Genomic DNA, 27,612 nt, shown 5'->3' on the forward strand with positions numbered 1-27,612 from the left:
TGTTAATGCACGTGTTTATTATATGACAGCTAAAGGCAGAGTGGTAGTGGCTCTCCGAACCCAGCCGAGTTGGTTCCCACTCACAGGAAGGCAACCAAACTCGACCATGTCGTATAAGCGAGCCGCCACAATGTGTTCAAAGATGTGATCAAATAAGTGTTCACATGTGTGGCAGGGGCATTTGATACTATTGTCACATGTTTGATCACTTAAGTGCGCTTTGCCGTTCCGTGTCGGTTTCATCAAAGGGATAAAAGTTCAAATGTTTTTTGGCGTGCCACACTGCGCGAAGCCCAGTTGCGCGAGCCTAGTTGATCAAATCTTCGAACACATATCTGGCAGATACAACAATATGTGACCAAATGTGTGAGCAAAGTCTTCAAAAAAGTGATCACTTCTTTGAACTCATGTTTGGCACCGGCATAATGGCAACCGACATCTATCCCCGCTTTTCCTGTCGAGCGTTCTCACTTTTACCGTTCAAAGATTGTAAATGCATTGTTAAAGGTTTGCCGAACCTTTTTTACAAAGCAGCATAGCAGCATAGCTCGGACGTTAAGCTTCTGCTTACCGTCAAGAAGGTGCCGGGTTCAATCCCTGAATGAAAATGAATTTTTCAGAGTATGCTGTTGGTCAAACCTGGATTTGTGACTCCAGGTTGATCGTTTCCTAACAGAGTTTGCCAATTTTCTCTGATTTCATTGTTGAAACGGTTCCCGGAAAAAAAATTTGGCTAAAAATCCTTCCTACCTACTATGTCACCACTATTTGAAATTTGATTGATGTACAATAAAAAATTATGTACAATTCATAGATGTCTCGTTAATTTGCGAGTTTTTTCAGTGTCTCGCAATTCAACGACTTATAATAAAAATGCTGCATTTGTATTTGTTATTGGCCAGGAAGGTGCATTGGGATTTACCTGTAAGGCCTTCCTGGTATATATGTAAAAATAAAATAAAAAAAAAATTACAACAATTGAACAATAAGCGGCACGTTTCCGGCCCCTGACACGCACACTTAAAAAATGTAATGTACACATTGTGACGTTAGATTTTTGTGCAATGTAGAGTGGATTGGCAAGCGTGCTATGTGTGGAAGAGGAGAGAGGGTAAAGCGTGAACGACGACGGAGAGTAGTGAGTAGCGAGAGTGGGAGGGGAGTAGTAGTGAGTCGAGTTGGAGTGGAGAGCGCGCGGTGAGCGGTAGTGTGACGGGTGTGCGGCAGTCGGGCGACGACAGTCCTCGGAGACGCGCGGCGCGGGCGGGCGCCGGTGATGGTAGCGCGCGCCCGCCCGCAATGGTCGAGAACGGGCTGGCGGGCGGAGCGGGGGCGGCAGTGGGCGGCGGATGTGTCAGCAGCGGCAGCGGCAGCAACAGCGGCGGCAGCAACAGCGCTGACAGCCCCGACGAGGATGTGGGCGGCGGAGGGGGCGGCGGGGGCGGCTCGCTGCTGGGCGCGGGGGGCGCAGGGGGCGCGCTCGAGACGTGGGTGCGCGCCGGTTGGCAGAGGGTGCACGTCCGGCTCGACGGCGACTACCTGTCGGTTTGTTTGGAAGACGGGGGCGGCGTCGGCGTGGGCGTGGGGGGCGGCGTGGGGGGGGGCGCGGAGCCCTGCACGGCCCTGGCGGGCGGGCAGCCGCCCCCCGACACGCCCAACGGCGAGTTCGCGGAAGTGCCGGACGCCGTGGCCAACCGGAAGCGGCTCGTGCAGGTGGTCAAGTCGGACAGCAACGGGCTGGGCATCTCGATCAAGGGCGGCGTGGAGAACAACATGCCGATCCTGATCTCCAAGATCTTCAAGGGCATGGCGGCCGACCTGACCGAGCAGCTGTACGTGGGCGACGCCATCCTCTCGGTGAACGGCGAAGACCTCAAGGACGCCACGCACGAGGAGGCCGTCAAGGCCCTCAAGCGGGCCGGCAAGGTCGTCCAGCTCGAAGGTAAACAATCTCACGTGTCACTTTTACATACATATATACACAAACACAAATACAATAAATCCTTTTACTGAAATCTGACTTTTCTAACTTTGTTCCAACTTTTTCACTTCGACGACGATCCGAAAACTTTTTTTATCACCCGAGATACTTTCCGAAGACTGAAGTCGTCCTCTGTGCTGAGGGTCGTGGTCTCCCAAATCCGCCGCTCATCTGAGGGCGAAATCACACAGGAATTGCCCAACGGTTTAATCTCAACGCAGTGAGATCTATTGGTCGATTAGTCGCGAGATCTCATTGGCTGTTGAGTGAAGTTCGCTCATAGGCCATTGAGTCCCGATTGTTTTTAAGACGATACAGGCGAAATCACACAGGAAGAAATGCGGCACATGTTTTTTTTTTTTAGATACTTTTCAACATGCGAAAAAATGTGGCATGCCTTGCACACATTCATGGCACACCGTCCCAAAATCACCCCCTGTAATGTTTTCGGTAAAATTTTATCCTTGCTTGCTTAACGGTGTATCCCATATTTGAAGAATTGTAGGAAAACCCCCGCAGCGGGGAGCCAAGCACACGACGTGCCATTCTTCCATGTGTGAGGGCGAAATCACACGGCAGCGAATGTGGCACATAGTTTTTTTTTATATACTTTTAAATATGCGAAAAAAATGTGGCATGCCTTGAACATATTCATGGCACGCCCAGCACACCGTCCAAAAATCACCCATTGTATTGTTTTCGATAAAATTTTTTCTTTGCTTGCCAGTGATCGATAACGGTGTATCCCATATTTTAAAAATAGGAGAACCCCACAGTGGGCAGCCAAGCACACGACGTGCCGTTCTTCTCTGTGTGATTTCGCCCAATGGATTCGGTCAAAAAAGAGCCGGTAAACCTCACCCTTTCCTGAAAACCCACCGCATGTCCAGTCGGTTCCTGGAAGAATGCACCCAAATGCACTGAATAGTGGCGCAGTATCCTAATTTCCAAAGGCGCTCGAGAAGAATTCACGCAAAATGTAGGATTCACATAAAGCGGTCAGCACTCTTGGATAACATGCAATACCCTTTGATGATTTTTTGTGCAATTATATTGCGTACCTTTGAAAGTTTGGATGTCTCGAGAGTGCGGCTCTTTAGGTGCATTTGTCCGATCACCGTCTACACCGTCACAAACTATCCGGCTAGAATTCTTTGAAGACAGACCGATGACTAGACTTCGGCGTTGGTTTGGTGCTCTTTTTATAACAGACTTCTCAATTAGGTAACAAAACAAGACAGCAAAAAAGCATGGTTGACGATAGTAATTGACAATGGTGAACAGTTTTTTTTTTCAAAAAGCATCGTCCCAACGCTGATCTCTGCTCACGGCCTATTGGCGATCTTAACTTCCTAGAGAACATACTTATTATTTCTCCTATATTGCGCAATATAAAAATTGTAGATAACTTACATTATGTACTCAAAATCAACTGAAAATATAAAATTCTTAAACTCAAAAATAAATGAAATTTATTTATTATTTATATTTGCATACATAAAAATATTTTCATAAGACTCTCATGTCTGGTAGTAAAAAAGAGGAAATAATGATACGTATGAAATTAGGATGAAGTGCATTTGAGCAAAACGCCACCTGGTATGAAGAAAAAGATCTTCGATCAATGTGTTTTGCCAGTGATAATTTTGGCATTAAACGCCCAAAATGTTGCAAAAAAGTCCTATGCACTTAAAAAAGTATGAAACGCTGTATGTTCGGCAGAGCCGCGAACAGAAAATCTGGGCCCTCGTATAACTACGTACGAACCCGCGCATACGCCGAACCCGCTCGGTTTTTTTTCATTATTACAACCTTTTTATTAGCTTCACTCTGTTAGTTCAGTCACATTCCTGCCCGTCAAAAAATTATGATTTGATTTTGAACCACTTTCACTCTTTAGGTCACTTTGATATCTTACCGAAATACGGGGAAGGAGTTTAATCATTTACTAAATCATTAAAATTTACATCGGCATCTTGTGTCGGATCGGAGTGATGACAGATCGCTTTCCATCTCATATTAACTTAATATTACAAGCTTTTATACTTTTAAATATGATAAAATATGACCCGGTTCCTGGTTATTAGCATCGGCTGGTACCCCCCTGTCGTCAGGCCTGATACTCGTCACAAAGAAGGGAGATTTGAAACGGAATACGTAGGTCAGTAGGTGAGAAGTATGACAAGGTTAGTTGTTATACATGAGGGTGAAGAGGCTAAAATGGGAGTGGGCGGGTCACGTAGCTAGGAGAACAGACGAGAGAAGTGCTCGAATGGTACCCGAGAGAATGCAAGGAAGTTCACAAGGGAGATGGATGGACGAAATAAGAAAAATGTGTGGGATGAGAGTTGCGCAAAACGTAGACGAATGGAAGAGTGCTGGCTTCGTCTAGCAGTGGATGAGGAATAATAGCTGTAGTTGGATGATGTATGTATTTAAATAATTTCAGCCGTATATTTATTTTGATTATTTTTCGAGGAACAATTGTATTCATTGTGCGAAACAGTTTTTAACAGGGTAATGTGATTTTTATTGATTAGAATGTCCGAGATTCGATAGAAATTCACGTAAATTAAAAAAATTGAATAAATATATGTAGACCATTATGGAATGTTTGATTTTTTTTTAAATAATTTAATTTGTCTTTTGTTTTATTTTACTTAGATTGGCAAATATATGGAAGTATGTATGTAATTCAATACGTTGACTATGAATTCAAATTTGCAAAAAAGGTCCAACCCACGTGAGTAATATTTTGATTGACGCAACGCAAACATAATCATAAAATTGAATGAAAGTTGGCACTGGTAAGTTAAAAAGTAAAAAAAATATACTGTTGCCTAATGTTAGATTTGATTTTAATGTCCATATATCATGTAAGTTAGATTTATTTGCAAAACTATTCTCGATGTCGTACGATAAAAATATAATATATTTTTGAAACTTTCAACCGATTTCAACGTTACCAAAAATATCAAAATAAGATAATATATATATATTTTAAGGAAGCATTTCTGATCCTTTCTAATCGCCCATATTTAAGAGTACAGACAATTCAAACGATCTTTTGTATATAATATTATGTTATCTGAAAAAATATACTTGATGAGACTGCATCAAATGATCAATTGCAAGATTGATTAAAATTTCAACAGAATTGAATTTAAAAGTTTTAATTGTCTTATATTGTATATAATTATTTGAATTAGAAAAAATCATTCGTTGGTAAAATATAATACTTCGTGACTTAATATTACAATAATATGCTTTTTTCTTAAATAAAAACAAAAATGGTCACGAAATTTAATAGTCATTTAATCGGCGACTGGATTAGATTTTTTTTGCATGAAACATTAGTTGGCAATTGCTCATTCGAGAAACATACGTAATCAGCGTATTTTACTGTAATATTTTCATTCACTTGTTATCAGACGTATACTTTATTATGAATTTGTGACGAATTCTGGTTTGCGCTTTCTACGATTATGATTTTTATGTAGATTTATTTTCTTATATGTTAAACTTATCTCGGTAAGGCTATAAGGAAAGAGTTGCCTTTTCCACGAATTTTCATTGTGGTTCTTTGTTTTAGACGATGCGTTTTATATATGTCAAATTACATTTTGGTATTAGATTTGTGCATTTTATACCAATATTTATATTTATCCAGTTACAAAGTATGTATGTATGTATGTATATGTACATATGTACGGCTCACATATTTTTCGTCTGTAATATAACTTTTCTCTCTAGACATAGGAAAGTTGGCAACCTGATATATGTATGTATGTAGTACTACTTTCAAATATGTTGTTTATGTTTTTCATACGGTGAAATTGATCTTTTATTGCAGTTATATATCTTAATGCAGTTTCTATAATACCAGCTCGTATATTATAATTAATAGACTTCAGTTTAAATATATATTCTTTTGAACGAAGACGACTTCTCAATCACGAGGAAATGACTTTCTTTTTTTTTCAATTTATATTTTCTCATGATGTCATTATGGGTTGCCCTTGAATGACATCTGGTATTAAATTTTGACATATGTATGTATGTATGTATATGCATTTGAAATCAAATTCATGTAGTGATGACATAGTGGGTAGGATTGTTTTGCCAATTTGAGGAATCGTTTCAACAGTTAAATCAGATAAATTGGCAAACTCTGATGGGAAACGGTCAAAAATATCCAAGTCTGATAAGAAGTCTCCAGAAATATTCCCGAATAAACTCAATTCAATCGAAGTCAACTTTGGGCTTGAACCCAGGAACCTCTCGGTGGTTAACATGAATGCAACCACCGAGCTATACTGTTGGCAAAGCAAAACAAATACTACGATCTGAATGTTCTTATTAGTGTAAAAAGAAATTTGTGATTTATTTTAGGAAGTACATACATTGAAAGTAGTTTGATTGAACACATATATATGTTTTTTTATTCAATTAAAATGTATTGATCAAGTCAAATATGCAGAGTTTTGCTTTCATATGATACCTATATGATATCATTTTTTACTGTATTATATGTAGTATTCAATACATGGGCGAAACTAATAATCGCTTATTGCGCAATATTACCACAATATTTTGTTAGCATCGCGTTTATTTATTCTCAAAAACCTGGTACAAGTCAGCACCGTCATCAGAATGCACTTCACTATGAGAGAATTGTGCAAACCACCCAAGTGTGGCTAGACGTCTTTTCTAGCCATCGTCTCGTATTCCCAGCCGTAATGCGCAGTATCTCAGCATCGGTGCAATTGTTTTCGCATGAATCAGCCGGTTTTAACCTTTAGTCTGCGCCTCGAGCAATTGTCATTAATAAATTCACTAATTGAGAGCGTCCGTATCCAGTTGCGATTCGGCGTCAATTAGTGACAATTGATGAGATTATCATTGAATTTTTTTTTGCAGTCAAGTATTTAAGGGAGGTGACTCCTTACTTCCGGGCGGCCAGCATCATCAGCGAGGTGGGGTGGGAGCTCCAGAGGGGTTTCCTGTCTGCGTCGCCTCCGCCCCCTGCGGCGCGCCCCCGTAGGCCGGATGCTCGGCTCGTGCCCCTACTTCTGGCCTACGTTGCACGAGGACTCAGACATCCAGACCAAGGTAGGATCGCTTATTTTAATATTGGCGTATACGCAAACCTCCTATAACGCGATAGATCTGCAAGAAAACGAAAAAAAAGCAACGAGGAAAAAGAAAGATAATGAAGTTATAATTTAATTTTCACTTCTTTAAAAAAGTTACTTCTTTTTGCTCAATTGATTTGGCGCGTTATAAGAGGGTTGACTGTATTTTCAAGCCAAGCCTCTTCTATGTTTGCCTTCACTTTGATACATACATTTGGATTTGATATCCTACATTCATCCCATCGTTTTGAAACTTTGCCATGTTGCGCGGTTTGGTCAACAATATATATTCAAATTAAATCCGCCAGTACGGTGGTGAAAAATAATCGAAATAGACAAGTTTTAAAAATGCTACAATTTTGACCATCCTGACGTCTAATGGTAAGTTGCCGTATTTATTTTCCTTTTCACCTATAACTTTATCTTTTTCACACTATATCTTATAAAATTTGCATTATAGGCTCTCATTATCTCTCATATATATATATTTTTTACTTTATCTATATACGTAGTAACAATAGATCATGCGAAAATTCGAACTCGAGATTTTGACTTATTCGAATTCGGAATCAATCACTCGGAAAAAATGTGTGTGTCAGTGTATTTTGGGGATTTTTTTGAACACCGTTCGTCCTATCGAACCGAAACTTGATATCTATCGGTTACTGAAATTCTTATCGAAAATACTTTTTTAAATTTTTAAGTTGACCGGAAATGGTACCTCCCCTATAGGTGTCCTCTTTTTTTAGTTTTTGAATTCAATTATCTCCCAAACCGCTAACTGAATTGGACTGAAATTGTTTTACATGCAATGAAATTTTGGTTATAAAATTTATCAGATTTGAATTGCTTAAACGCCTACAACTTTTTTTTCACTGTATATCTTATAAAATTTGCATTATAAGTTCTCATTATCTTTCATATGTATATATTTTTACTTCACTCATAGGTTATATAATTAGATTTATGCGATCTATTAAGTTATGTCTGCCTTCTATCCTGTCTCAGTTGTGCAATGTATGTAGCTCAAAGTAACGAGTGGGTGCTAGAGTGCAACGTTCATATTTTACATATGAAGAATGAATGACTATTACAAAGTTGACATTTCAATTATGGTATGAGATCTGATGCCAGATGGGCGATGACTCCAGTTAATACGATCGCCACTTTCCAAAAGCTGAAAGATGTTTGAATTATTTTAGTTAATCTTTATCCGTATTTGTTCTTGACTGAATCAATGTTATCGCGATTTTCTGAAACTTTTACATCATGAAGGGATTCTGAAAAGTTGAAGGATGAAGTTTTGAAGTTAGAAAGAGGTAGAATGCATAGAGGCGCAGACACACAGAACGGTACGTGGCACGTTTTTTTTTGTAGTTAGTTTTGCACATCTAAAAAAACGCTAGCACTCCTGATCTATGCTATGACATATGTAGGCTTGACAGTGAGCAATAATGGTTATTCCCATATTTGAAGAAATGTAGGAGAAACTTGTCAAAAAAAAAAAGTTTACGGGGTGAGACAATTTTTCACCACAGGAGGCCAAAAACGCGCCCTTGCCGTACGATTTTGTGTTTTCGTCTTACTAAGCATCAGGAAGATGTTAGTTATAGAGTACTAGTTGTTTTACCCGGCTTCGTTCAGGATTTGTAATATAAACATGGGGAATCTAATAGTAAATATTCATTTGTTTTTTTATTAAATTTATTTGAATCGAAAAAAAATAATATTCATCCAATCGAATCGTCGTCATAGAAACTGACTTATTTTCGATTCCCAACCAAAAATACTTACAAACTTACAAAGTATCTTTCGAAATTATATATTAGATTGTGTTCTCATACGGATATAATACAAAACGGGTTTTTACTTGTTTAACATTTAAATATTTAAACTGGTTTTCCAATGATTTTATAATGGAATTCAAATGGGTGCTTTTAATGTATTATATTGGTATATTTGTTATATTATAAGTTCAAAATTGATTAACGGAAGGGGAGATATATTTTTTTTTTGTAAAATGGAGATCGTTATATTATATGTATATGCACAGTTAAAGTGTATTTTCAGTTGTAATATATTCTAACTGGCGTTTTAGGTTATTCATATTCGAATACAATTCAACTGGTAAATTATATCTCTACAAGCGCAAATACGCTTTCAACAATGTGCGTCAGTTGTAATATAACAGTCGATTTTTGACAGCATTGATGTTTTTACGAATGCTTTAGAATTCAATAATGCGTTAATATTTGCTAGATATTACGAATAAAGGTAATGAGTACTGTATTAAGATAACTCTATGAATGTGTTCAAAACGAAAATGTGACTTTCCAACTCAATTTAGGTACTGGTCGAGTAACGTTTACACAAAAACCTAACATCTCCATCTAACCTGGTACCGACTTATAGTTCATCTGTATTTTGAGTTGTAATATATTTTGACCAGTTGGAATGTAATTCGCCATATGAATCAACTTAACTTGAGTTAGACGGGATGTATTCCAACTAGTCAAAATATATTAGAACTGAAAATACAATTCAACTATAACGGTAGTTGGTACCAGGTTAGATGAAATATATTCCAATTATTTCAAATATATTACAACTGAAGGATATACTTCAACTATAACATATACACGTTTTAATTTTTTGTTACCAACAACAATTTTTCACCCAAAGATAGTCGAGATCGCTTGAATAATATACATATGGGTAAATGGTATGTTGTTTTTACGATGTTGATATAAACCTGTATTTGAATTTGCGTACATCTTGATGTTTTCATCGTCTCGTTTCCATATTTAAATGTCAAAGCTGATTTTTAATTTCTAATTTCGTTACTAAACGATAACCAGCTGCGTTCCGTTGCTTTGGTAAACAAAGCGATAAACCTTTTTGATGTTTGAATCTCATCATTCCGAACACTTTGGGCCTTTTTGGATGTACATAAATCATAGTTAAATATGTTTTGATTTGATACCGTTAGTTAATTTTTGGTGTGCTTGTATTGAGTTGTTTGCTTACATTCAAGTTTGTAAATGCGTGTAGCTATGAAAACTTAACTATTCCCTCGTCACCTACGCTGGAGGCCTTCTCAAATACCTTTGATGAGATTTAGTTCGATAATTATAATTTATTTATAGAAAAAGGGATATATTTCGCTGAATGTATTTGAATTATGTTTCATCCATTTAATACACCCGAGACTGATGTGTTATTTTTCCGTGTTTTATAAAAAACTTTTTTAATTAAAATTTTTATACCGAACATCCTTGACATATTGTAAACTCAACTCAGCGGGCTCAAATATTTGAAATATTTGATTTTTTATTGACATGTTGATGTATTATATTATACACATGTATAGTAGTTGTAATCATTGGAACGTCTAAATTTGTATTGGTTATAAATACTATTTACGATTTCAACTTAAATGGTCAACATATTAAAGACGGAACTATTGTACATTGTACATATGAACGAAGACTTCAAAAATACACATCTCAAAATATACAAGTTTTGTTGCGTGAATGTGAAGAGTGGGTTTCCAGATCGGGGCGAAGTATGCAGTGGGTAATAGTAAAAGTAGTTTTTTGTTCACATCTTGGACAGCCAGTTTCGAATGAATCAACGATCGTGATTGATCTCAACGATCGCAGCTTCTCGCAGGGATGATTTGTGGAGAAGTGATTAACGCTAAGGGCGAAAACACACAGCGATGATCGGTACATCATGTACTTGGCTCCCCGCTTTGGGGGGTCTCCTACATTTCTTCAAATATGGGATATACCGTTATCGATCACTGTAAAGCAAGGATAAATACAGGGATACAATTTTACCGGAAACAGTCCAGGGGGTCATTTTGGGGTGGGGCGTGCTGGGCGTTCCAGAAATATGTGTAAGGCACGGCCCATTTTTTTTGCATGTTTAAAAGTATCTAAAAAAAACCACGTGCCACGTGAATCGCTGTTTTCGCCCTAAGTAGAATTAGTGCATTATACGTGATATATGGATATTGTAATTGCTATTTACAATTCTCAATTTATGTTATTGGGGTAGTAATTTTAAGCTAAGGCTTAGTAACCATTTGCGTCTATTTAACCTATACTTATCTTCAGGACGTCGACGGGCCTTTGATTTGAAGTGAATTTAGTCTCACTAAGAATCAACAGAGCAATCCGTCGACCATTTAATATACAACGTTTAATCTCAACGCAGTGAGATTTATTGGTTAATTAGTCGCGAGATCTCATTGGCTGTTGAGCGCAGTTCGCTCATAGGCCATCGAGTCCGGATTGCTTTTAAGACGATGATTGTTGGCCAAACACTGTTAATAAATTAATCCATAGAGACATCTATGGATTTAGACTTGTACATATTTTTTTACATATTGTACATAAATCAAATTCAGAAATTTGTAACAGCGGGTAGGATGCCAATTTGATGGAGGAACCGTTTCAACAATGAAATCAGATAAATTAACAAACTCTGATAAGAAACGATCAACTTGGAGTCACAAATATCCAAGTCTGACCAGCAGTATTAAAGATTAGCACGGGATCGAACCCGGTAACCTCTCGGCGCTAAACATAAACGCAACCAACGAGCCATACTGCTGTTATAGTTTGATAAAATATTCTTAGAAAGATGTCTCACTACATATGTGTGTCGCAATTCCTCTAGCTAGGACAAATTTCGTAGACAGACTTCGAGATACTATACAGTCTGGCGAAAAATCGCTACTCAACTTTTCGCGTCAATTGCCAGAAAAACTTTATAATTCTTTTTTTGCAGAGGGTCGTACCCTGGAAGTGCACTCACCAGACGGAGTGCACACGCTGCGATTACGTGCTGCTGATGCTGCAAGTGCAGCGAGATGGCATCGCGCTCTGGCTGCAGGGGTTCGTCGAGCTCAACGTTCAGCTTTGGCGCATGCGCGTGCAACACTTGCACCGCTTATTGGAGATCTTCGTCGAATGGGATGGCTAGCCAGAAGGCATGCAGACTCACAGGTATGTAGATACGAGTATGTTGTCCAGGTCAAAGGTAGCCTTTGTGCCCGGCTTCGTGCGAACGTTCCACCCCCGAGCTAATAATCCCGATAAACCTCTGTTTGAAGTCCTGGGTCAGTTTGAACTGGAACTTGAGAACTTTGAGATGGGTGCATAATGTATGCAATTCAGGCAGACCAGCTTACATATATGAATCGATTATTTCTGTTCAAAAATTTTGCTCATTTTCATAGTTACTATATTTTCGTTCGAGTATTCGTTTTGAGAAGTATCACACATACTAATTTATGTACATGCACACGTTTCAATAACTTAAACAATACCTCATTTCATTTTATGTTTGTATTATTATGTTATTTGCTTTTACCAGTATGTTCCTTGTTAATAGAAGTTTTACTTCATTTCGAATAGTCAACCCTTTTATAACGTGCTGGATTGGTTCAGAAAAAAGGCGTTGGAAATACATGTAAGAAAAAAATGTGAAACTGTACGAGGACGCCAATATCATTTATTTATTTATTTATTCTTGGGAAAAACGGCATAGCCGATGGACCCAATTTTATATTTTCCCAAGATACCGTTATCGTGTTCCCCCGAGTGACATCTATGGTATTAAACTTGTACATGTATAAATTTGTAATATTTTTCAAATAGTGGTGACAAATAGTAGATAGGATAGTTTTTGACATTTTTATGAGGAACCGTTTCAACAATGAAATCATCAAATTTGGCAAACTCTGATAGACAACGATCGATTTAAAGTCTCAAATATCTAACGTCTAACCAGCAGCACTACATATACTACTCGGAATAAATTATTTTCAACCGAGGTCAACCTATGGGATAGAACCCGGTAAGCTTTCGGTGGTTAGAATTAATGCAACTACCGAGCTATGCTGCTGGCGAAATAATGTATCATGTTTTATTTACAATTTAAATAGTTTTTTTTTTTTTTTTTTTGGGTTGTTAGTTATTTGCGTTTACATTTTCATTAATCAGTTTAATTGAAATGTATGTATATGTAGTTTCTTAGCACATCTGTTAGTGTTAGGTCATTGTTTTTAAAACGTAGTCAATTCAAAATGACGTTATCGGAATTAAAGACGATTAATTTTAATTATAAACCACGTTATAATTTTGTTAACATACGGTGGGATTATTATTGCTAATGACCTAAAATGATTATTTTTTATTAAAATCAGCAAACAAAGAATAAATTGTATTTTTTTACTAACGTTTTTTTTATATTCATTGTGCGTTAATAATTTTGGAGGATCCGGTTTTACTTTTTTTTGGCAAATTTATTACGAGATTTTCTCGGTAAATATTTTTACGTTTTGCGAGTGTGCTTACGTAGGTATGTGTGTGATTATATTGGGTTTTAATTTATTCACAACAGTTGAAACAAGATATCTATTTAATGTGGTAAACTTATTTAATCAGGATATGCAGATAAACTAGAAAGTTTTTTCACATTTGCCGAAATTTATACATATGTATTATGGTGATGGTGTTTAAAAATAATTTTATTTTTTTGCAGACTAGTCTTTCGGCAAGCTCTGAGAGTTCCGAAGAAACAGATCGTTGGCAGCCTGTTTTTGCCGCTATTACAGATACAGAACTCCGGTAAGTTTTTTTGACAATGACAGATTCTAGTGTCCCTATGCCGTAGTGAAAACCTAACTTATGTGAAATTTATCATTTAAATAAAATTTGAAAAATTTCCATTCAGAACGATATCCACCGTTATACGTACATATATCAAATTATGGAAAGTAATACGTATTTCCAACTCTACTGCTAAAAGTTTTTTCAACGAAATTCCATCTGCATGTTTTTGTTATGCGCCGTCATATCAAAAAAGATTGAAAACATGCCCGCGAGGTGCTCTTAAGTTTTGCAGTTTTTTCCCCCTCGTAAGTCGGACGGTAGTTAAGGTTCGTTTATACCAGTACAGCTCAAGCCGGAAACTGCACATAAACAGTAGTATGAAAAATATTCTTTAGTGCATTCACATGTTCCGTAATTTGTACGTGGCGTATCGAAACAGTAGTAACCGACACAATCTATTAATAAACTGCAGTACATGTCACCGAAACGTATCAAGCAGAACTGTTTTTCACGCTTATATATTCATCCATGGCGTAGCGTCATAGTGGCGAGTGCACCCGTACTAATGAAAGTGCTGCCATGTGCATATGAATATTTTCGGAAACGTCATATTGTCACATTATTGACTCGACGATACCACGCAAGCAATATTGCGCCGTATAGTCGCGGTCTGTAACGTACATGTAAGCCGATTTTACCTTGCACTTCTAAACTAGTATGGACGTGTAGGAATCGGTCGGTGCTGTATTTTATGAATAGAAATAGTCTTTTCCGTGCAGTTGTACCGAGCTGTTGACGCACAGTGCTGGATAATATAAACTAAGGAGACCAAACGTCCACCTTTTGGAAACCTTGTCCTCAAAAATTGTGTCCTCCTCTAGGGAAAATTGTCCTCCTTTAATCAAATTTGGTAAACGGTAAAAGACAACGACAATTTTTTATTTGGCAAAGTACAAAGTCAATCATATTATTAAAGAGAGTGGACAGAAGATATAATTGATAAGAAATGGATGACTATTTTTGATTTGTTGAAATATCGAAATATTCCCCATGACAATATAAAATTTTTGATTGAAATGGCATTAATGGTGTTTGCCGGGTACAAACACCATTTACCATTACGAACATTTTCCTATTGAAACGATATCTGGACAGATGAAAAATCCAGACTAGCGGTTGAAACATTGGCAGGAATGATAATAGTTAAATGTAATATAAATCTAGATTGCATATCGTTCCTGAATTAATTGAAGAAAACTGAAGATTTACTCAAACATACAAAGAAACGATAAATAGAGTTGAGTTAGCTACATCAAGTTACTAAGTAAATTTTCAGTAGTTTTCTAAAGGTTTTTGACCTTTGAACTGGTTTTTTTTGGTAAAGTAACATCGTTAACATTGTAATAAATCGAATATATGATCAATAAAGAATGTTACTAAACGATTTTTTTAAATCTAGTTTTGCCAAAGTGTCCTCCTTTGACATTTTCAAAACCTGGTTACCTTATATAAACGGACCTTAACTCGTCACTTTTGAGTAGCACACAAATGGTTTGACTTTTCGCAGAGTACTCGAAACGATTACGGAGCTAGATTATTTCATTCGGAATTATTTCTATGCGAAAAAATTGCAGGGTTTCGTTTAAATTATGAAAATTTAATGGAGATTATTGAGAGACCCTCCCGGGAATCTTTCAAATCATGACAATCTGCCTTAATGGGATTTCGCCCTATCGTTTTGAAGTCGCGGAAGCTTAATTTTAAAGCTTTCCGTTCACCGTGCGTATTTATTTTGTGCATGGCCCTTTGTCTTCCGAGGAGAGGAGGATTTGTTTATCAGTTTGATTTCGATTATTGCTCTCATTTAGGCAGCTTCAACAGAGCGCAGTCGTTGAACTCGACTGTAGTCTCTCGTTGATTTCAATTACGTTTATTGGATTTGTCGAAACGGGGATTGCTATTACAATTCGTGCCTACTTCAATATCAATACTAATCAGTGTGAAGCGACGAAAATTGTTCGAATGTACATATTTAAGATTTTGAACTTGGAATCCAGATATGTGTAGAATGTGTGTTGTGTAGGTTTGCGTTTTACATTTATTTCAATTTTCGTTTTGATGCCGAGCACGCGTGTGCTCCCCGTGTTAATGGAAAATCGATATTGTTGTAAATGTGAAGATTACGCATTCCGTGCTATGAATTATATACCCTCTCCGAAACTAGTCGGAATTAGGCACTTTCGGGCCCTTTCCTTTGGCCTTTTCCTATTTCGCGTGTAGAAATCGGGTATAATTGACTTAAATTGGTCGAGTACGAGTCGCCTTCGACCATTCATTAGCAACATGCAAATGTCGGCGTCTACGCCACTGGTTTTCTCTGATCACCGCTGGCGAAATCCCAACCCCCACCATCGTTTTTCCGGCGTGCTTTTCGCTGTAGACTGGTTGAGCGTTGGGTTTATGGACTCGCTCCTTGAAGTACGTTCAAAAATTCTGTGATGCTATCACTATTCAGTGTTTTTATGTTTAGCGGTAGCCCAGATGTACGAGATATGCCAGGCAGCTCGGTTTTTACGCATGCGAGTATGTAGACTGGTGCTGGAAACTATGCGAGGTGTAGGTTTGGTGGCTGGAGGAGTCGTATTGAGAGTGACGTAATTTGACAGTGATGTCAAAAGTGACGCATTTTGAATGCTCGTGTATGTAATATGGGATATACAGTTATGTGCATATGTATGTATGTATGTGTATCTAGAAAATCAGTAGTTGCGTCGCTTGTAATGTGGTTATTTGTCATGGTTGCCGCTTTATTTGTGAGATTATCGTTTGAATTCAATTTGATTTCTCTTTTTCAGTTTTGTTCTTTCACGAAGTAAATTTTTTTTGCTATTTTATTACACAGTGAAATTTTCTTGAGAAATTGTGGAAATGATTTTGATAAGTCATTTTAGTGAATAGTTCCAGAAACTGACTTTAACGGTTAATCTGGATATCATTGGCCGACGGATATTGGGCAAAAGTATAAATAAAATAATAATCTGCATCGATATTTTCTTTGTATCTTACTTATCCCTTTTTTCATATTATAAATAAATTTAAACAACTAAAAATTTCATTCGTCCTATTGTCTGTCGGCCGAATGTCCGCTCGGCTGAATATCCGTTCGGTCATATGTCCGTCGACCTAATGTCCGTTCGAACAAATGTCCGTCGACCAAGTGCCGTTCGGCCAAATGTCCGCGCATGATTAGATTATCGCTCAGTTATTTGTAATGTTCGCAATTATTATTGAAATCTCATTGGGGATATTAACACGCGGATTTCAAAACAACCCGAATTCACTACTGTTTATCACGATACTAACCTATTACACTATCAATATGGATATTGATAGGCCTCGTTGTTTTGGCGCACATATGTATTTTCATATACTTAATACGTCTTTCGAAAATAATTAACAATATTATGTACATAAAGTCAATGACTCACATATACGTACACACATATGTATGTATGTATGTATATACATATATTTAGTCAAAAGCTCATTTATAAATGGTGAACGACTATTCCTTGTAAGAGGATTGCCCATATGAATATTGTAAGTATTGCTTACACAAGGATCCCACATACAGAATCCTTATAATAAATAAAAATATAACCTATGGAAAATCCGTATTTGACAGTCTTCTTGTCGGGAATAATCTGTTCACCATCTATAAATGAGTTTTTTTGATTAAACACTAGTGTTTTTACCCAGCTTCGCTCGGTATTTGAAATATTATATAAACTGCTTAACCCTTTGACTGCTACAACAACGATAAATCGTTGTTTTGAAATCGGCGAAGATTGCTACGACGATCGTTGTTGACGTCATTAATTGTCGTATTTCAATACTTTCTTTGAGCCACCAGCGCATCAGTGGCACGAAACATTTTTTTTATATACGTATTTATATTTATTTTTCAATCAAGCTTTATAAATATTTATCAATTTTTTAAATAAAAGCTCTTCAATTTCGGGTTCATCATCAAAGTAAATTTCGGGTTCGTTGTCAATGTCATATAAGGAGTTATTACTTGGGAATTGATTATTGTCGATAAATTCATTTTCAGAATCAGTAGAGCTGCTGATTTGTCGAGTTCCTCGGCGAGGAGCTATTATTTCGCTTTCATCACTTTCACTGTCCGATATCATTTTGCAGAGTTAAAATAAATGGCAATAAACAATAGAAATCCGCTTTCAATTATATAGGTCACGAGACGTCACGAATTCATGCAATCAATCAATTCAACTGAAATGCATACAAAATGTTTATGATACATGTTGAAAAATTATTTGATTATTAGAAACTTCGCATCCTTGTGTGTCTCGCTCACACGTACACAATTAAAACCAAGAAAGAAAGAGAGAAAGACCGCTACCTGTTTCGAATATATCGCATGTTGTAAGGATACATCGATATCTAAAAATAGATTATTGAAAAGAATAAAGCGTCGGAAAAAAATCGTCAAAACTTATTTAGTGTATATATGTAGGTATCTCTTTCGCACGCACGCATGTAAAAGCAAGACAGAAAGAGAGAGCACGAGTCCACGACTGCTTCTTAAAAATGTATATAAAGTATTATAAAAATTACGAGTGTTCGGCGAAGTAAGTATGTAAAAAAAAATATTATATTTATTTTTTTTCAAAATAATTACAAATGTTAGCATTTTTCACTTGGACATTGAAAAACCTCGTAGCAGCCAAAGGGTTAAACATGGCCAATCTAATAGTAAACATTTTATTAAATATATTTGAATTGTTTTATTTTATTTCAATATTCATCATTATTTAAATTTCAATAAATTTATTTGTTTTTTACTAACCTCTTCTTATTATTTAATTGAACGTCACGAAATCTACGACCCAAACAAACATATATACATAAAAAGTCTCTTTCGAAATTATATATTAGATATGTACATATGTGTCGTCTAGTTCCAAAACCCGGTAAAAGCATTTCACTCATTTGTTGGTAAACGCAGTTTTTCTGCCACAACTTTATTTAGTGGATTTCAATATCAAATTTTTATTTTAATGGAAGACATACGATTTAAAGTTATTTTGCAATTCAGTTTTTTGGAAAATTTTTGAGATTAAATGAAATATTAAGACTTGAAAACGATTTTGCCGAGTTGTCCTTTCACGGCGATTCCGTTCCTTTGCTCACGATTTCTTTTGGATTGTTTTCTTTCTTGTATCTCCATCTTTGTTTTTTTCAATACTTTGAGACAGATCGTCCATGATAACAGCAATTACGAAGGAAATGCGGAATGACAGTTGCACCCAGGTAACTGGCCGAAATGGCCGCCATCTTGCCATATGCAGTGTTCTGATTGGCTGTCGGCAGTTTTGCCGTTAATTCGAATAAACAGAGAATTTTTGCCGTTCTTTGGAACAAAACAAGATTTTAAATATTTTTTTTTAGTCATTTAACTTGGTTTTAGAAAGAATTCAAGTATAGAGTATTGTGTGAAAATATTCCTAGACTCGGAATACATTTTTATCTCAGTTTTGACCAAATATGCAGATACCGGGTTTTGGAACTAGACGACTCATATGTACGTGTATCTGAGTCATTAGATTTCCTTGCAAAATACATTTATTCATTACTGCACTAGGTACTCTTCAAACCATTTTTCATCAAACCACTTGCTAAGTACCCTTTCCAAAGCACTATGGACATAAAAATTTCTGAAGCAGCTTGAAATCGAGTGTGCATTTCGAGGGAGTGATTTGTCTGTTGTCATAATTATACGTTTTCATAGGTTGTACGAGGTAGCTCCTTGGTCTGTGGAAGCATGGGGTTCTCCAGCCGAGTGTCTTCCATTGGCAGCTTTACGACTGGTGGGATGGGCTCGCGCTCCTGCAGCAGGTCTCGTGCTCACCGTGAGATGTGGAAGTGCACGTGGAGTGCTGCAGCGTGCTCTACGTGCGGAAACGCATCGAGAGCTGGCTGCGTGGGCGGGTGCACTGGTGAGCGGTGCACACGAGGCAGTCATGCACCAGAAAGAGTTCGTGTTCCCCTGCCTGCATCTGGGCAGGAGTGCACAGCTCTGGTTGCACTACGAGGTCGGCGCCACCCTTCGTGCCGGAGGCCGAGTTCTCTGGAGGGCGCCCTTCCATCGACTTCGATCTTCCGCTGATGATGGAGAGCGTCTACTCTGGCTGGACTTTGGTGGAGACGAAGGAGAAATTGTAAGCTCTTTTCTACATCTTAAACAGGCTCGTTCTGTCTTGATCATCATATTACATATATACATATACCAAACCAGGTAGGCCTAACAGGTAAACCCCAATGCGCCTTTCTGGTCAATTACAAACATTGCAGCAAATTATAAGATACGTCGCTGAAATACGTGCACGTGACAACGAGACATCTATCAATTTTAAACTTATACATAAATTTTATTGTACATGAATCATACTCAAATAGTAGTGACATAGTTTGTAGGATGGTTTTTAGTTCTGTTTTAGATGGTTTGGTTTTAGATAATAATAAAATCAGAAAAATTGGCAAACTCTGATAGGAAACGATCGACTTGGAGTCATGAATATCCAAGTCTGACCAGCAGTATTACAGATAATATACTCAGAATAAATTATTTTCAATCTAGGTCAATTCACAGGATCGAACCCTGCGACCTTTCGGTGCTAGGCAAAAGCCATGCCATGCTGCTGGCTAACAGTATCATTCATAGCTTCCAGTTTTTAGTTGAATCTCTGCTTCTATAGTAAGTAGCTTCGCTACAATTACAAACTGTGCATCTGTGCCATTTTATTTACAAGACAATGGCTTCTTTTATCCACATCTCTGGTGGGTAGATTTTCTTTCATGATGCATAAGAGTGCGATTGAAGGAACTGTAATATGTAGAATGCAGCCTCTCGAGTAACAATTTAGCACATTGATGTTTCATACTACGCCGAAATGGTTGTTTCACATATGCATTATATATATATATATATATATATATATATATATATATATATATATATATATATATATATATATATATATATATATATACATATATATATATATATATATATTTTTTTTTTTTAAATTTGATATTAACCTTGTCAATCACTACTTCATTATGATTCGGAAAATTTTTTTATAAAATTAAAACTGAATTGTTTTTTTTTGATTGACGTGTAATTATGTTGTACCACGCCTTTTAGATGGGAAAACGTTTTTGTAATATGATGATAAAGGTGGTGCCACCCCCTGTATATTTCATACGAAAATAGTTAGATGTGTGGGTGAATGTGTAAATTGATCGATTTGTGTGGTAGGAGTTGGATATGGAGGGCAGTCCCAAACCAGCAGTATTCATTTTGCACAACTTCCTGTCGGCTCGAGTACATGGACTACCACCCTAGTGGGGCGCCGGGGACTCTGGCCGAGATTCTATCGCCGATGCGAACTCTCCGCTCGATATTAAGGTATTTTGCATAGTTTACATTGAAAACAAATATGGACATGTCGTGCCGAGGACGTTATATTGTTTACATTTGATTATTTTCTTTTTAGTCCCCATTGTGTTGTGAAGATGTACAAAGTGTTTTGCCTGAGTCCAATGGCGCTCTGACTTCCTGTTAATGTTGTGTTTGTATTCTTGAAGACGTATTATATTTCTACTTTTTTTTTTTAAATTTTTTCTACGATTATACTGATTAAGATTCAGTCCAGCTCTTGTCTATTTATGGTTCACGCAAAAAGTAAACTGATTTAAAATTTAATGTTAGCTGTGATCAGTCGACGAATATCAAATATCGCGAGTCGACTCGATCTGAATATCAAATCAATTCAATAAATGATAAGTTACTTCATATATATATGCATCACTTGCTTTTTGTATAGAGGGAAAATTTTGCGCATTGGTTCAGATGTTTGAACATTGTATTAAGTCGCATAAAATGCGTTTTGTATATAATAATTACAATAATAATAATTTTATATCATAAGGTTTTTGGGAAAGTGTTTCATTACGTATTATCGCTACATATCTTTTAAATATTCCTAAATTATTAACAAATATAATTCTACTAACGCATATTTGAAGGAAAAATACATCTTAAAGTTTTTCGTTACTACTTATCTAACACTTAATATGGTACTCGAGTAAAAGAATATTAGTTCAAATTAATTTCGGCGGGCATTTAAAGCCTCAAATTAAACCAATAGGCAGTCATGTAATTTTTGTAGTCGTCAAAAAAATGATCGATATTCAACGGAAAGTTTTCTTTTTATGCAATGTTGAAAACAAATACATATAGATCTAGTGGAAAATCTTTTTCATACTCATATCAAAAGAATCAACTATCTTTATATTATAATAAATAGATGTAGTTTTAAGACTGGATTAAAATTCATTCCATTTTAATTTTGTTTGTGTTGATTATTTATAAATTGTATTTGAATCTCAATAATAGGATGTGTTTTATACAATTATCATCTCAATGTATAGTCAATAAATAAAGGCAATTTTTTAATAATACTCAAATACTACATAATATAATCAAAAAGTGTTAAATGTGCGAATTTCATATTGCTATTTATTTAGCTTTTTAATGAAATCTTCCATATATTATTTGTCCATATGTTTATTGTTGAAATTGTATGTTAATGTTTTGTAAAGTTTTTATTTATACATATGTATGTAGATAGATAAAAAACGGCCGTAATTTGAAACAATAAATAAAAAAATGAATCTCATTGAAATTTGGTATAGCAGAAAAGTTCTTTTTCGGAGTGGTTATGGAGGGAGTGAAATCTTCCAGATTATATTGTAATCGTTAGGTAAGCGAGAATACTAGATTTGAAATGATGATGGTAGTTGGAGAAAATATTTTTTTTAATCATTCTGTGATAGGAATATGTGTATAATATGTCAATTTTACTAAAGTTGTATATTGGAAAACATTTCAATAAATAAATTAAAAAAGTAAAAGAAATTGTCAATACCTACTCGTATACTACATATAAAATGTAAATCATTTTTGGACTCTTTGTTTTAATCATGTTTTTGAAAAATATTTGGCTTCATTTATTGGCTTTTCAGAAATACTTTGTATATGCATAAATATGTACAATATTTGATTCATTTTTGTTTCAATGTATATAAATTAGACAATAAAGTAATTTTTCAGAGATTGTTATATAAACATATAAAATGTGTTAATGCTTCCCAAGTGCTTTTTTTTATCACCCTATATTTGATTATAAAAACTTTCAAAATCTAAATATACAACCCTATGTCGACATACATACGTACACATGTATGTGTGTGTGTGTGAAATATAAATATAATGCAAATGCATGTCATACTTGTATGAAAATATGCGTATTTTTTGAAAGTCATTACTCTACACATGTAATATGTACAGATATTAAAAATTGGACTTTGCCACGTTTACAAAAAGTCTTACTTTTTAAAAATTATTATTAGCAAAAAAGAGTCTAAAATCGGAACATAGCCCGATGGGGGAAAAGAGGTCGAGATTGATTGGAGATGAAACCTTCGTCGCATGTTCATAGGATGATAAATGACAGCGAGCTTACTGGCAACAAAATGAACACTAATGGAGGGAAAGAGAAATGAAGAAAAATGAATAGAAGTTTTTAGTGACAAAGGAACTTCGCCTGTGATGTCCCAATTCGCAAGGAGCTTTCTTAATGGATTTTTAATATTTATATTCTTGAAACAACCGATTTTATATAATGAAGACACATACGCACACTTTTGGTATACGAAATCACTTAAAAATATGTATTATTTAAAAAACCTTAAATATTGAACATCAAAGGTTAAACAAAATGGTGGAATGGTTAAATGCTGGAAATCTTTTATTTCGCTGCAGATAATTGGGTATTTGGCAGTTGAATTCAAAATTATATGTACGTAGTTGTACACGCATTTTCTACGCAATACGATCATAAATTCTTGTGCTACGGTCGTACATATATGCAAAAGCCTCTAACGTGGTTATAACGTGATTCAACGTATTGGAATAAAATACTTCGCAGTAAATAAATCGCAGTTCTACATCAAAACAACTCTTTAAAATATCACGGGGGACAACACTGTTTTTCGTATTTTTCACCTTTATATAATAATACACAGGGCCGCGCCTAGGAGTTCGGCCGCCTGTGTCCAAACTTAAATCGGCCGTTCTTTAATGTTATCAGCATTTGTATAAATCATTAATAAAAAAAAAATGCATTGCATGCGAGTAGTGCAAAAATTTTACCTTTTGTGAGAAATATAGTGCTGAAATTTTGATCACAATAAAAATTAACCAGAAAAAACCAAAACGTTTAGTTCTGAACATGACCAGAGAGACTGAATGTTTTCGAGTTCATTCGTGGAAATATAGTGTTTTTACCCCTAATCCCACATCTAGGACATTGTTCTTTCGATGATCAACCAATACTCAACATCATTGGAGAAATAAATCTAGCAGTCGTAAAGATAACATAAATGATCTAGCGATATGTGGACCGAAGCTATATCTGCCATCCCGTTATTTCATCGAATTATAGTTCGGGTGTGTTACAAGTTGTAACTTGCAACAGCAGTCCACAAGTATACAACAAAAGTACTATGTATTGTTTCGTATTGTTAAACGAATACAATCTTTTCGACTCTCATTTCTTTCGGTCGCCTGTGTGCATTGCACACATTTGTACACATGGTAGGCGCGGCCCTGATAATTCATATATTTAAATAATATTTTGGGTGGTACATCCAATCAAGTTAAAATTAAATAATGTACAGTATTTTTATTTCACGTTCGCGAATGGCCTTATTGACGTTAAATCGACGTGCTTTTTCCCCTCCAAATAAGTTCACTAATGGTAAGAACTAAAGAGCGGACCCAGAGCGCGCTGTTCATTGTTCACGTGTTGTAAAAGCATTGTTAAAAGGTTTTCCGAACCTTTTTTACAAAGCATTTACAAGAATAGAACAATAAACGGCGCGCTTCCGGTCCTACCTCTAGTAAGAACACACTCAATAGTACGGCATGGCATGCCCAGGAGGACTAGCTATAGGCGTCCCTTCATGTCGTTGTTAATTCGCACGATCTTATAATTTCGACAAGTTTCTCCTACATTTCTTAAAATATGGGAATCACCGATATCGATCACTGCCAAACCTATGTCAATACAAGGATAAAAATTCACCAGAAACACTCCAGGGGTGAGTTTTGCAAGAATCGCGTTGGCATAGATTAGGCTTGCTAGCGTTTTTTGTATATAATAATATAAAAAAAATACACTTGTGTACCATTCTGTGTGTCTGCATCTTAATACATGATTTTTATGCGACTGTTATCTCGACACGTCTGGGCTTGTCCAAACGTTACAGTTTATTAATATATGGCTCTTGTGTAAGCTTGCATCCCGCTCGCGCATATATAGTCTTGCTTGCCAGTTGCAAAGGTAATTTCATCCCCTAAATGAGTCAGGATCCATTTCATTGTGATTTTAGGCCAAAAGTTGGTAATGGTTATTTTAGTAATTGATGATCTTTGGTTACAAAGTTGTTGCGGATAGTGTTTATATGAAATAATTGAAGTTTCGTTTTGGCTGTAAAGACTGCGTAAGATTGCGTGACGCAATTTTGCATAATGCGTATGTTACGACGACAATGGCCATGAGCAGTGGCTCTGCGACGGTTGTTGTCCATTTTAAATGGCACGGAGACCCGACAAATGTGCTTAGGGGGGTAGGAATCTGACGACCGAATATCAAAAGACCGCGTCAAAACAATGATGCGGCAAGCTTCAAACTTGCGCAGAATTAAACGAGCTGTGGGCTCACCGGAAGTGCTCGGCAATTTCCCGGGAAATTGTGGAAACGGGGTGCGTGCTCGCAGCAAATGAACGGTGTAAACATTCCGCCGTTAAACATCGCCCAGAGCTTTGGGACTTCGAACCCTCGATTTTGGACCCTGTGTGTGAAAAGAGACGTTTTATACAGGTGCTATAAACGTGTCGTCGTTTTCAGTACATACTCGTTTTTCACGCCAATATAAAAAAAGAAAATCGGTCTGAAGCCCGTTATTTAGATCGACGATCTGGTATATGTACATACGTATTTGATGGATTGTGTGATGCTTACATATGTTGAAATGGAAAATGTTTTTTGTCTAAATACTACATAAACCTTTTTAAATTTGTATGGAATACATGAAAACTAGCGTTGCAAAACAAATGAAAAGTATATTTTAAATTAAATTGACATTTGACATGTAAGAGTGGAAAAATTGGAGCTTTAATTGTTTTAAATGCCAATTTACATATTTATTTATTTTAAAAACAAAAACAAATAGCATTACAACGTACATATAACATTGAAATCAGGAGGGTTTCTAAGAATTAATAATAACGATCAAAAATAAATAAATGAAAAGGAAAAGCATTGCATAGTGGTACATACGTGATAAGAAAAATGATCAAACAATATATATTTAAAGGGAAAAGGAACAACAAAAAGATCAAGATGAGGAAGACTATTGTTAAGAGAAGAGCAAGATCTATACAAAAATAAATTACATGAATAGTTGGTAGAACAGGAATTAATGTGAAATAATTACGGTGGGATCTGACATTGGACATTGGAATAAGATCTTACTTAATAAATGAAGACTATCAATTATATTAATTCAAAAGCTTAAACAAAAAAGCATAAATCATAAATTTTCCTCTCAGATTAAGGAAACAAAACGATCATTGTGAAGAAATCTGGAATTGCAGTAGGGATGGAATTGTTAATTTATGTGTTCTAGATTATTAATATACTTATGTATGTATATATGTACATATATACGCGATAGAAAAGAGTCCAAACAGTATTAGCAAATTCCAGATGACCTTACAAATGAATTACCTATGTATGTATGTATGTATGTATAGAGAGATAATGTAATTATAGAATCCAAAAAATACATTATTGAAAAATTGGTTCATTTAAAAAAACAAATTTATATTGGTTTAAATGGTCTAATGGTTTAAAAAGTGGTTTAAAAAAACGAAAGTTTTTGTATTGATTCAAAATGAATTATCTATCGTAAAGATCTATATATTGTAATTTTAGCAAGTTTTTAATTAGTTTTGCCAATATACAGTTGAAATTTAAGTCAAATTATTCCCAGTTCTACCTGAATATACATATGTACATACCAATGTATCAGGTAGATGCTAGTTTTTTGAAATAAGACTATTGTTTCTTCGAATAAGGATAAGAAATGTTTATTTTCAGTAATATAATATAATGTATGTATGGGCTTTAGATTACGTGGAAAGTTTTTGTCGAACGATTTTTTTTTCGTTTTATTGGAATTCAATTCCAAAGTTTTACCGCAATAAGATTATTAGTTTTTCGTTCGTTATTTCTTTTTCGTTTTCGATAAATAAGCGCCTTCTACATATTATACATAGATGTAACTTTCGTATTGACGTTGCCTGAGGCGACTTGTGCCGGATAATCGAGGCTTACGAGAAGATTAAACTTTATCCGGCGCGGACTCGCCAACTTTTCATAAACCTTGGGTCAATTTTGGATGATTTATTTAATTGCTTGCGAAATTTAAAGCTAAACTAAATAATTCCACACCCAGACAGTGGTCATTACATATTATGAGGATCTTGAACAATCACATACATACATATGTATGTATATACCTATACTACGGCTCAGTGTATAGTGACTAAAATATATATTATATTAATTAAAACCGTCTTATTGTGTAACACTATTTATGGTAAATGTTCAAGGCTTTATTTCAGCCAGTTACGAAATTAAAATCACTACAAAAA

At 35.9% G+C, this 27,612-nt stretch overlaps 1 protein-coding gene across 1 annotated transcript; it reads left to right on the forward strand.

Annotated features, from left to right (window-relative positions):
- The first annotated feature begins 502 nt into the window (after positions 1 to 502).
- Positions 503 to 22,980, forward strand: Syn1 (Syntrophin-like 1). The gene is made up of 8 exons (XM_077431268.1): positions 503 to 1,569; positions 1,612 to 1,942; positions 6,902 to 7,093; positions 11,914 to 12,131; positions 13,672 to 13,757; positions 19,555 to 19,984; positions 21,085 to 21,234; positions 21,323 to 22,980. The coding sequence occupies exons 1-7, from the start codon at positions 1,300 to 1,302 to the stop codon at positions 21,169 to 21,171; spliced, it is 1,614 nt and encodes a 537-aa protein (XP_077287394.1). The 5' UTR covers positions 503 to 1,299; the 3' UTR covers positions 21,172 to 21,234; positions 21,323 to 22,980.
- The last annotated feature ends 4,632 nt before the right edge of the window (positions 22,981 to 27,612 follow it).

The sequence above is a fragment of the Arctopsyche grandis genome, chromosome 5 (genome assembly GCF_051622035.1).
Source record: "Arctopsyche grandis isolate Sample6627 chromosome 5, ASM5162203v2, whole genome shotgun sequence".
Classification (NCBI taxonomy): domain Eukaryota; kingdom Metazoa; phylum Arthropoda; class Insecta; order Trichoptera; family Hydropsychidae; genus Arctopsyche; species Arctopsyche grandis.